The following is a 12,569-nucleotide window of genomic DNA, read 5'->3' as shown; positions in this document are numbered from 1 at the left end:
ACCCTCCAATCTTTGGCTCCTCACCCATAACTATCGATGATTCAGATATCTCGGCTAGTGGACCTGCAATTTCCTTCTAGCCTCCCCCAATGTCCTGGGATATACTTCATCAGGTTCCAGGGATTTATCTACCTCGATTGTGCTTTAAGACTTCCAGCACCACCACCTCTGAAATATGTACATTCCTCAAGACATCACTATTTATTTCCCCAAGTTCCCTAATATCCATGCTTTTCTCAACAGTGAATACAGATGAGACATATTCATTTAGGATCTCACCCATCCTTTGTGGATCTGCACATAGATGACTTTGTTGATCCTTAACAGGCCCTACTCTCTCCTTTGTTACTCTTTTGCCCTTTTATGTATTTGTAGAAACTCTTTGGATTCTCCTTTGCCTTATGTGGCAAAACAATCTTGTGTCCCCTTTTTGCCCCCCGATATCTCTCTCGACTGTACTTTTACACCCTCTTCAAGGGGATTACTTGATCCCAGCTGCCTATGCATGTCATGTGCCTCTTTCGCCTTCTTGACCAGGACCTCAATATCCCAGCTCATCCAGGGTTTCCTACTTCTACCAGCCTTGCCCTTCACTCTAAGAGGAATGTGCTCATCCTGAACCCTGGTTAACACACTTCTGAAAGCCTGCCACTTACCAGACATCCCTTTGCCTTCTCACAGACTCCCCCAATTAACTTTTGAAAGTTCCTGCATGATACCATCAAAATTGGCCTTGTCTCAATTTAGAATTTTAACTTTTGGGCCAGACCTATCATTCTCCATCGCTATCTTAAAACTAATAGAATTATGGTCACTGGTCCCAAAGTGATCCCTCACTAACACTTCTGTCACCTGCCCTTCCTTATTTCCCAAGAGGAGGTCAAGTTTTGCCCCTCTCTAGTCAGGCCATCCATATACTGAAGGAGAAATTCCTCCAGAATACACTCAACAAATTTCTCTCCATCCAACCCTCTAATACTATGGCTGTCCCAGTCAATGTTGGTAAAGTTAAAATCCTCTGACTATTAGCACTCTATTTCTTTTGGAGCTATCTGTAATCTCCTTGCATATTTGCTCCTCAATTTCCTGCCAACTATTTGGGGGCCTATAGTACAACCTAATCAATGTGATTTCCCTCTTCTTATTTCTCAGTTCTATCCATATAGATTCGGTGGCCGAACCCTCAGATATATCCCCTCTCAGTACGGCCACGATGTTTTCCCTAATCAAAAGCGCAACTCCCTCTCCTCTCTCACCTCCTGTTCTATTTTTCCTATGGCATCTGTACCCTGGAACATTGAGCTGCCAGTCCTGTCCTTCCCAATGTTTCAGTCATTGCTATAATATTCCAGTCCCACGTACTCATCTGAGTTTATCTGCCTTGCCTGTCAGGCCTCTTGCATTGAAATAAATGCAGTTTAACAGGGGACTTCCCTTGCTCTCTGTCTTGCTCTTGCCTGATCTGTCTAGTACTAGAATTACTTACATTCTTTTACTACTTAATGTGCTCTCTTTAACTTCAGTGCTCTCCTCAAACTTCTCCTCTGTCTCCCTGCTGCTTTGGGTCTCACCTCCCCTGCCAAACTAGTTTATACCCTCCCGAGTGGTTCTAGCAAATCTCCCTGCCAGGATGTTAGTCCCCTCCAGTTCTGGTGTAACCCGTCCCTCTTGAACAGGTCACCCCTTCTGCAGAAAAGATCCCAATGATCCAAAAATCTAAATCCCCTGCCGCCTGCATCAGCTCTCACGACACGCGTTTATCTGCCTAAATCCTCCTATTCCTACTCTCACTACCACATGCTACCGGTAGTAGTCCTGAAATTACTAGCTTCAAGGATCTGCACTTTAGCCTTCTGCCTAACTCTCTATATTTACATTTCAGGACCTCATCTCTTTTCCTACCAATGTTGGTAGCAATGTTAGTAGTTGTTCGTGCCAATATGTACAACGACCTCTGGCTGCTCACCTCCCTCTTACAAATGTCCTGCAATTGCTCAGAGACGTCCTTGACCCTGGCACCAGGGAGGCAACACACCATTCTGGAGTCTTGATTGCAGCCACAGAAATGCCTCTAACTAGCGAGTCCCCTATTACTACTGCTCGCTTACTCTTTGCCCGACCCTGCTCTACAGCAGAACCAGGTGATTATAGTGGAGGAATCCTGGTTAGGGTAACATTGGATTATAGAGCAAGGAATCCCGGTTAGGGTAATGTTGGATTAAAGAGTGAGGAATCCCGGTTAGGGTAACATTGGATTATAGAGCGAGGATTATTGTTGATGCTGAAAGCTACAGTGTGGTTTGAAGAATGCTGTTGACATTAATGACTGCAGTTTGGAGAGAGGGAACTCTACTGACAGTGACAGATGCAGCCTAATAATTATCTAGTTTTGTGTGTAACAAATGCAAATTAATAATGTTGTTGTTACAAACATGTCAGCTCGTGCGTGGGGAGAATGCAAGTTATGTGACTTTAATGCGTGTATTATTTAACGGAATTCCAGAGCATTTTCGTTCTTAATGAACGCAGGAAACAAAGTATGTTTAAATTATCGTCCGATAACTTGATTTAAAAGACCCTAATGCGTGTGATTCCTCACTATTGGAGTTAATTCATTAACACTAAAAACTGCAGGTTATAAATTTTAATTGCATGGGGTTACGGGGATGGGGCAGAGCAGAGGGTCTGGGTGGGATACTCATCCATTGAGTTGGTGCAGACTCAGTGGGCCGAAAGGCCTTTCTCTGCACTGTAGGGATTCTATAGATGCAGACAAATAGGACTGATAAAGAAACAACATGAGTGGAAAATTTAATGCTTATTTATGGGATATGGTTTGTGCCACTACCTCCATTTAGCATATTGATTGTTCAAAATCTTCATTGAGTTTAATTTTAATGTTCTTTCTTGCCGATTTAACTTGTGAATGGAGGGTGAGTAAAGGCCAGTTGCCACTGAGATTTCTGTTGGACGTTGCAAGCAATCCAGGTTCTGTTCAGTTCCAGATCATATGTTCTCTAATTCACAAGTGTACAAGAAAGATGGGTGGGGAAAAGTCAGCTGGCCCAGCGAGCCTGCAGCAGTCATGATAGAAACATCCCAACTAAACACTTGCTACACCCCACAGCCCACACCCAAAATCTTCTTGCGGAGGCAACAAGGGAATGAAAATGTTCAGGAAAGTTCTTCTCTGACGCACTGAAGAGGTCTTTTTTGACATGAGCTGTTGGTTGGGCCAATATAGGGGCATTGGTTTCTGTTCATTGATACTGTTCCTGTGTAACTACACAGAACTCCATGAGGGCTTAGGGATCTGAAAGCACAGTCATCGAAAGAAAAGGGATTGGTGAGAGGAATGGAGATCAAGGAGGATGGAGGAGGGGACAGAATAAAGTGTTGGGTTGGGTGAGGGTGGGGGCGTGGGTGTTACAATAATGCTGGATGGAAGGATTTGAACACGCGGATAACATGTTAAATTTGAGGTCTTTAGGGCACAGTGGCATAGAGGTAATGTCACTTGATTAGTAATCCAGAGGCCCAGTCTATTAGCCTGGAGATATGACTTCATGGCCGTTGATGGAATTTAAATTCAATTAATTAATTAAAACCAAAATCTGGAACTGAATATTAATTTCAGTAATGGGGGCCATTATTTGGTTCACTTCATTCGCCTGATGAAGGAGCAGCGCTCCAAAAGCTCATGATACCAAATAAACCTGTTGGACTTTAACCTGGTGTTGTGAGATTTTTTTACTGTGTCCACCCCAATCCAACACCAACTTCTCCACATCCTGGCCATTAAAAAAAAATCAGTGATTGTTGTCAAAACCCCTCTGGTTCACTGATGTCCTTCAGGGAAGGAAATCTGCCATCCTTACCTGGTCTGGCCTACACGTGACTCCAGACTCACAGCAATGTGATTGACTCTTAACTGTTCCTAAGGGCAATTAGGAATTGGCAACAAAGTAGGTCTTGCCACCAGCGCTCAGATCACTTGGCCTTTAAAAAATGGCTGGTGAGGAGCAGCGTTTGTTGTGACTTGGTGTGGAACAGGATTATGGGGAGCTGTGTTTTGGATGATCTGAGGTTTATGGAGGATGGTGGGTGGAGACAAACCTGGAGAACATTACACGAATCGAGCCTGGGATGGGCAATGAGTGTTCCCTCGGTGTCTCCCACATCCTAGAGACAAAGTAAAACAAATCATAGAATCCCTACAGTGCAGAAGGAGGCCATTCAGCCCTTCGAGCTGGAACCGACAACAATCCCACCCAGGCCCTATCTCCGTAACTCCACGTATTTACTCTGCTAATCCGCCTGACACTAATGAGTAATTTACCATGGCACTGAGGGGCAATTTAGCATGGTCAATCCACCTAACCTGCACATCTTTTGACTGTGGGAGGAAACTGGAGCACCAGGAGGGAATCCATGTAGACACGAGAACATGCAAACTCCACATAGTCAGTCACTCAACACCAGAATCGAACCCAGTCCCCCCCTTTGTCTGTATCTCTGTCTGTATGCCTGTCTCTCTTTCTTTCTAACAGTCTCTCTCTGTCCGAGTTTCTGTCTCTCTCTGTCTAACCTGCACATCTTTGGATTGTGGGAAGAAATCCATACAGACACGGGGAGAATGTGCAAACTCCACACAGGTAGTGACCCAGGGCTGGAATTGAACCCAGGTTCCTGGCGTTGTGAGGCAGCAGTGTTAACCACTGCACCACCCTACACAATGGAAAAGACCCAGATAAAGTTGAGCTTTTGAAGGTTATGCACAACCTGTAACTCGAACATAAATGCATGTGGAAATTTCCTATTGGGACTGTGTATTTCCCAACCGATTGAAATGAATGCAGCTGAATTACATGTCGTCATTGTTAATGTTCTTGGAAATTAATCTGTGTATCAGATTTTCCCCACTCTGCTCAGGGAGGCACACTTGTAATACCAGCCAGAAATTTATGATGAAACTCTATAGGGAATGAGAACTAATATGTTTCTAATTAGATGAATTGGGCTGTGAAGTGAATAAAGCAGGCAGCTGTTAGAATGAGTACAGTGACCAGGAGAATGACAGCAGGAAAGAGCAACCAAAGAATTACAGTTAGAACTTTGCACACAAATCCAATTCCTAATTATATTCTTTTAATAAGTCCACAAATCCCATTCACTCATCTCTCGCTTATTCTCTTTGTCTCTCTCAAGGAGGAAACTGGGAACCATGGCATCCCTACAGTATAGAAAAATGCCATCTGACCCATCGAGTTTGCACTGACTCCCTGAGAGAGCAACCTATCCAGGCCGTCTTCCCCACCTTATCCCCGTAACCCTACACATTTATCATGGTTAATCCATCTAACCTATGTATCTTGGGGCATTAAGGGACAATTTAGCATGGCCAATCCACCTAACCTGCACATCTTGTGACTGTGGGAGGAAACTGGAGCACCGGGAGGGAATCCACGCAGACACGGAGAATGTGCAAACTCCACACAGTCGGTCAGTCAACGCCAGAATCGAACTTGGTCCCCCTCTCTGCCTCTCCCTTTGATATTTTTTCTGGAACTTTGATGATCTTTGGACTCTGGGATGTAGTGAAGCTCTCCAGCGTTCTTTCCCAATCTCTATCTGTGCAGTCTCAACCCAAGGCAATATGAACACCAGTACCTCTCTGCTTCCTTGATCCCTGGACAACCGGTCAATGCATTGAGAAACCCTCAAATTGAGGACAGCTTTCAATTCTGATTGGGTCACATGGTGCACCCGAGGCCCAATCGGGAAGGGCTAAAGGCAGATTTGCGTCCAGGTTTTTTCTTCTGCCAATGATTGGGGAACTGTAGTACAATTGGAGGGACTGCGTTCTGTAAAATCCCACTGCAATTGATGGGAAGCAGATGGAGGAACCACCAATTACACAGAACAAATCATCATGGTCGATGACAAAACAGCAACAAAAGGCTTTTGGTGTCAGTGCCTCCAGATGTGGAAAACCAGTTAAAACTAAACACAGAGTAATGTGGGATCGTTAGGAATTTAAATCCACACTCAAGTTATGACAAAGCAGAATGGTTGATTACTATTAGTGTTTGAGTTGTTCAGCCTATGAGAAGCTGCTAGCCAGTGAGATTACAATATTTTCAAAATAATATTCCTGAGGAACTCCAGCTGTATTTTTCAGAATGTTGCAGGTCATTGGACCCCAAGCACACCACGAAGGAACTTTTCTCCCTTCCCTCTAATTGCTTTATTGCCAAACCATAGAATCCCAATAGTACAGAAGAAGGCCATTCATGTGTCATGAAGGCTGCCTTGTAGAACGCTTACCCGAAGATCGGAGGCCAAATGCCTGTGACCGCTGAAGTGTTCCCCAACAGGAAGAGAACACTCTTGCCTGGTGATTGTTGAGCGGTGTTCGTTCATCCATTGTCGTAGCGTCTGCATGGTCTCCCCGATGTACCGTGCCTCGGGACATTCTTTCGAGTCTGTACTGACCCTATTCCTGTAACCCCACATATTTACCCTGCTAATCCCACTGACACTAGGGTCAATTTAGAATAGCCAATCAACCTAACCCACACATTTTTGGACTGTGGGAGGAAACTGGAGCACCTGGAGGAAATCCACGCAGACACGGGGAGAATGTGCAAACAGATAGTCAGCCAAGCTGAGAACTGAACCTGGGACCCTGGTGTTATGAGGCAGCAGTGCTAACCACTGTGCCGCCCCGTATCGTCTGCTATCATTCCAGGAATTTATTACCTAATGGAATTTATTACCTAATGGAATTTTAGAGCATTGCCATTCTTAATTGCACATTGTTGGGTCTGATTTTGTTTTCCAAATACTTACCACTTATAATTCCTGCCCCTCTCCCACCAATACCCCTGAGATATATTCCCTGGCACCCTCAAATGATGTGCTCTGGTCTCAGTCAAAGCAGACTCCCCCTCACTCTACACTGTGATTCCGAATAGAGTCCAACTCCTTTCTGTTCCTCTGCCAGCTCATCTCCAATCCCTGCCTTTCCTGTCTCTGAATATCTTAGACAGGTGAGCAGGAAGCAGATTTCCAGGGAAAGGAGGAAGCTGAAATCTTTGAGACTGGATTCACTGCCTGTCAGTGGAGGTATTTCATTCTTTATCTGTATATCTAATGTTAAGGTTCAAGTTAGAAACTCCAAAGTACTTTATGAAGCCACCCACGATCATAAGTTTTGTATTTTGAATTTGGCTAGGGTAAGCATGTGATGTTTCATTTCAGGTATGATTCGAGTGACCCACTAGAGAGCTTTTATCAAACAAAATATTTAAGAATGTTAACATGTATAGTAAGAAAATTAGCAAGAACGTTTATCAATTACAAACAATCATGATAATTTATAACTCTTAATGCATATGTATATAAGCTGTCACAATCAAAAACAAGACCTCCCATAGACAGAAGACCCGTTTCACAGGTTTAACACAGCACAGACTAACGCTCACGTGATAGTGGGATTGGGGCCGTTAGTTGAATTCTGCAGTCAAACCTTCATGTGACTTAGAATAGTTTGAAGACAAGCCAGCTTCCCAAAACACCAGAGAGACTCTGGTCCAGTCCCCAGCAATAGCAGATTTTCACCCTTCAGGAAAACAAGGTCTTATTTTCAGCTAACCAACAGAATTTTCAAAACAGGGCGAGAGGGAAAACGCTTATTTTTAGCTTGCTGTCTCATCTAAAACTAAAACTCAAACCTGCAGCTCCAAACTGAAACTGAAAATGAAATCCCTGTTAGCTAAGCTGCCCACAGTTCTTTCTCCTCCCAACAATTACATCACATTACATGGTGGTGCGCATGAATTAAAAAAAAATCTCCTAAAGGTATACCAACATCACACTAAGGCCACTAATTTTCAGCTCATGTGAATAATTGAACAGTGCCACAGAATTTGATTCCCCCTCCTCCCCAAAGAGCAATTGTAAATGGAAATCCCAGAATACAATGCAATCAAACAGAATTTATTTATTCAGTCATTGAGACTAATTTTAACCCTGTTTGCCCAGCTGAAAATCCACAGAATTGGGTGAAATGCCAGTTTTAAGCTCTTTCCAATATTGCTAACATTCACACCAGTGTTGAATTAAACCAGGCAGAGTGTAAAATCGGAATTCCCCCCCCCTCTCCCACTGGTCCTCAAGTTAAATTAGGGTCTCCTGTAAACCAAAGTGGTCCTCCTTATCCTACAGTAGGATTGCTCTCTGTAGCTCCTGTGGCCATCTGCAGGGAGCTACAGGGAACACATCTACTGTAGGACTCTCATTTTAATCCTACCCTCCATTTGGATAGCTTCCACGGTCAGGTCAGGACCTGAACAGTGTGGGAGACTCAAACCAGCATTACCATGAACTCTTGAGCATCAGTGTGTGTAACTGTGTCCAGTGCGAGGTAGTGGCTTGATGTTTCCACTGTGTTTTATTCCAGGCTGCCTGATTGGCTGGAAGCACGGTTATCTGTTGATTTGATGGGCACTCTGAACGTTTGAGGAGAAATGGCACAACCGGCACAAATGAATCTAAGTATCCCAGGTAAGATGGCCTCTTCTCATAGAGTCCCTACAGTGCAGAAGGAGACCATTTGGCCCATCAAAACTGCACCAACCACAATTCCACCCAGGCCTTATTCCTGTAACCCTTCTAAACCATACTAATCCTCTGGCACTAAGGGTCAATTTATCATGGCCAATCAACCCAACCCGCACATCTTTGGACTGTGGGAGGAAACTGGAGCACCCAGAGGAACCCATGCAGACACGGAGAGAAGGTGCAAACTCCACACAGACAGTGACCCAAGCTGGGAATCGAACCCTGATCTTTGGCGCTGTGAGGCAGCAGTGCTAACCACTGTGCCACCATACTGCCCCATCAACGTCGCACATTCTTGTAGCCTGGCCTAGGAGCTGAAATGTTGACACTTATCATCATTCTTTTACAGAAATTACTTTTGTTGCACATGGTCCAATGAATCTAATGATCCCTGGAAAGGCAGGCCTGTCATACAAGTAGAGGCTAAAACAGTTAGGATTATATTCACTGGAGTTTAGAAGAGTGAGAGGGGGTCTTGTAGAAACTTATAAAATGCTAACAGGGTTAGATGGGGTAGATTCAGAAATAATGTTGCTGATGGTGGGTAAAAGCAAATTACTGTATATGCTGGAATCTGAAACCAAAGGAGAAAATGCTGGAAAATCTCAGCAGGTCTGGCAGCATCTGTAAGGAGAGAAAAGAGTTGACGCTTCGAGCCCAGATGACCCTTTGTCAAAGCTAAAAGGCATAGAAATTGGGAGATATTTATACTGTGGGGTGAGGGAATGAAAGATGAATCATAGCCACCTACATTGACACCTTCTATTCTCTCTATGGACTGCCCCTTAGCCACTCCCCTTGTTTTTGTAGCAATGGAATTCACTATCACAGAGAGCAGTTGCGGTCAAAATGTTGTGTGATTTCAAGAAGAAATTAGATACAGGTCTAGGGACTAAAGGGGTGAAGACATATGGGGGAAGGCGGGATCCGGATATTCGATGATAAACCATGATCAAAATGAATGATGGAGCAGGCTCGAAGGGCCAAATGGTCTACTCCTGTTTCTAGTTTCTATGTAACCAACCTACAGCTTTCTTAATTAGCTGCAGCATCTCCATGGTGAGCTAACATCGCCCTGACATTCCCATTTATTCTGAGCTCCCATTTATTCAAATCATTGGGTGCAGCGTATAACTCGATTTATTGAAGATGTACCAGATCATTTGTACAGAATCTCTATTTGGAGTTTAAATCAGTGTACATATATCACCATCAATCATGTGGATAACTGGGATTCCTAATTTGACAAGCCCGCAGCAGAGGTGTTCCAGGTTATACGTTTGATCCATTTGTTTTTTTCTTTCCCTTTGTGGCATCAACACAAAATGATTCCAAACAAGGAAGACCATTTGCTTCATTGACCCAATAAGAGCGAACCTAATATAGTATCCAAGTGTTTCCTGAATTATTTTGGAGATTTTGCCTCCAGCATTTCTGTCTGGAAGTTGACTCTGCGTGCCATAAGATCATGAGAAATAGGAGCAGCAACAAGCCATTTGGCCCATCGAGCCTGTTCTGCAATTCAGTAAGATTAGATGTTTTTTGCCCTTGACGTCTCTAACCAAATAAAAATCTGTTTAAGTCAACTGTGAATATATGCAACGACCCAGCGTGCATTGCAGTCTGGGGAATAACCGACAACTCTCAATCGCTCTTTGTATGAAGATGCATTTCCTTAGAACTATTCTAAAATTACCTCTTAATTATTTTATTTTGTGTCCTGCACACAATCCTGCCACAGTTTTATTTGATAAATCAAGCCAAATGTCAGGTTAAAAGCAAAAAAAAAATTTGTTGAGTGCAGCAAAATCAGTGATTATTTCAGTGTGAACACCTGCTGCAGTATTGTTAACTATGAATCAAGTAATAATGTTCTATCCTTCCCTAGATCTGGGAAGTCATGCTCTGTATAATGAGTTGAATGACAATGAGAAGAGCCCGTACGCTGTGGAGACACCATACGGTTTCCAGTTGGATCTGGATTTCCTCAAGTTTGTGGATGACATTCAGAGTGGAAACACTCTGAAGAAGCTGACCATCCACCGTAAACCAAAAATTAAACCAACGCCAAACACGAGTGGATGGACCTCGACAGAGTCACTGTCCTCCTCCACCAGTGAGGAAATTAAAACGTTGCCCACCACACCAAAGTTCAGAACTCACACCATTGCTTATGACGTAAAGGATCCTGTTTGGAGCCAGCACGCATATGCAACATCACCGCCACCAGCCAACAGTCTTCTTCCACCACCTTCTCCAAGGTCTTCATTGAGGAACCTTCGTGTGGAAAATACCCTGTTGGAGACCAGTCGGAGGCTGCAGCAGGAACAGTTGACGACTGAAGAAGTATCAAAACACAAGCTGTTGAACGTTGGATCCAAATCGGGTATAAGTTCATGCAATCAAAATCAAACAGCCCCCTCTGTTCAACAAAACTCTTCCATAGGGAATGGCGACGTCAATCCAGGCCCCAACCCGGCAGTCACTGGCTTCTTCAGCTTTAGTCCCATGAATTCGGGAAGAAGCTCACCGGTCACAGCTATCACACCGGCTCACCTTCAACACATCCGTGAGCAGATGGCGGCTGGCCTCAGGAGGCTGAAGGAACTTGAAGAACAAGTGAAAATGATTCCGTATCTGGAGAGGAAACTCTCCGCAGTCGATGAGGAGAAGAGGCAGCTCATTGCGGAGCTGAAGAAAAGAAAGGCTGGTGGTCTGTCCGAAGCCTCCCGCCTGAGGCAGAGGTCGTACAGTGCTGGCAACGTGGCACAGTACCAACCAGAAACCAAGAAGGTGGTGGAGTTTCACGTTGACTTGTTTGGTGACAATGAGGAGAAGAGGCCCAGTAAAATTAAAGAACTTAGACGGCTGACTGAGAAGTTGACCGTCGCTGAAAGGAGCAAAGCCTTCACGAAAGCCCCGTCTCTGGGAGATTCTCCAACCTCGAGGAAGAATGTTCTGCTAAAGTCAGTGGGCGTGGGAGAGGAGAAGGACATGAATGAGATTGTTTTTTACTACAGGTCAGAGAGACCCACTCAAGAGGTCGCAGTCGGAGCAGAAATGGAAAGGAGACATGTGGGTGTTGGAGTCGTTGAATCAATGTTGGGACTGACCACGGAGGCACAAGAGGAAATCGAATTTCTGCAGGAAATTATTGATGGTCAGAAAGCAAAGATCTCTGTGATTACGGCGGAACTGGAAGATACCAATAATGAACTGAGCAACCTGAAGGTGCCACTTGTCACCAGTAGGACAATGGTGGATGCCAGTGTGATGGCGCAGCCTCTTATGGTCCATGCAAGTGAGGAAGCCAGAGTTCCAGTCATGAGCCGAGCAGTTGGTGACCACTTGGATATTACAGACGTGTCAGTGGACTGCACACCAGAGATGTCCAGTGTAGGGGTTAACTGCAGCCTACAAGTACAGGAGGTCCGTGTTGGTCCAGATACTCTGGTTGCACAAGAGGACACTGACAGTGCACATTCGGATGTTTACAGCCCGAGTAAGGATGGACTTGGACAAGAGAGGGCCAGAGGAATACTGAAAGGGGATGCGAAGATGGAAACTATTGAATATGTTACCATTGATGGTGATGAAATGTTAGAGGGCAGCCAGAATGTTGAAATAAAAGATTGTGACATTAAGCATATGGTTAGGGATGAAATGACTAGGGTGAACTTATCAAAGGACACAGTCCAAGAGAATCGTGTTGCCATCAAGCTCTGTAGCACATCTTTGCAGGCTGTGCAAGAGGGAAATGCAGTCACTGAGGAAAATGAGCAAAGGCCGCTGGAACAGCCATACATGATCAGTCCCACCAAAGGTGAGTCTGTGGTTTTATAATATAATACAATGTAATATCCATCGGGTAAAATTCTAATCAGACACAATTGATTGATCATTTTGTATTTTGATGATTGAAACTAGAGGAAATACTTTTTGCA

The 12,569-nt window shown here is 44.3% G+C and overlaps 1 protein-coding gene across 4 annotated transcripts in view; it reads left to right on the top strand.

Moving 5' to 3' along the window:
• The window catches only part of kank3 (KN motif and ankyrin repeat domains 3), an 88,449-nt gene that overhangs the window by 39,247 nt on the left and 36,633 nt on the right, over positions 1-12,569 (top strand). For all 4 annotated transcript variants that reach the window (XM_080212744.1, XM_080212745.1, XM_080212746.1 and 1 more), the window contains exons 2-3: positions 8,465-8,568; positions 10,514-12,448. In XM_080212744.1, the coding sequence (XP_080068870.1) occupies positions 8,532-8,568; positions 10,514-12,448 (1,972 nt within the window). In that variant the 5' untranslated portion in view covers positions 8,465-8,531. The remainder of the gene's footprint in view (positions 1-8,464; positions 8,569-10,513; positions 12,449-12,569) is intronic.

This window comes from Carcharhinus amblyrhynchos, chromosome 26 (genome assembly GCF_965287045.1).
Source record: "Carcharhinus amblyrhynchos chromosome 26, sCarAmb.v2.hapA, whole genome shotgun sequence".
Classification (NCBI taxonomy): domain Eukaryota; kingdom Metazoa; phylum Chordata; class Chondrichthyes; order Carcharhiniformes; family Carcharhinidae; genus Carcharhinus; species Carcharhinus amblyrhynchos.
Note: the sequence above shows the minus strand (reverse complement) of the source record. Positions and strands in the feature narration are given on the sequence as shown.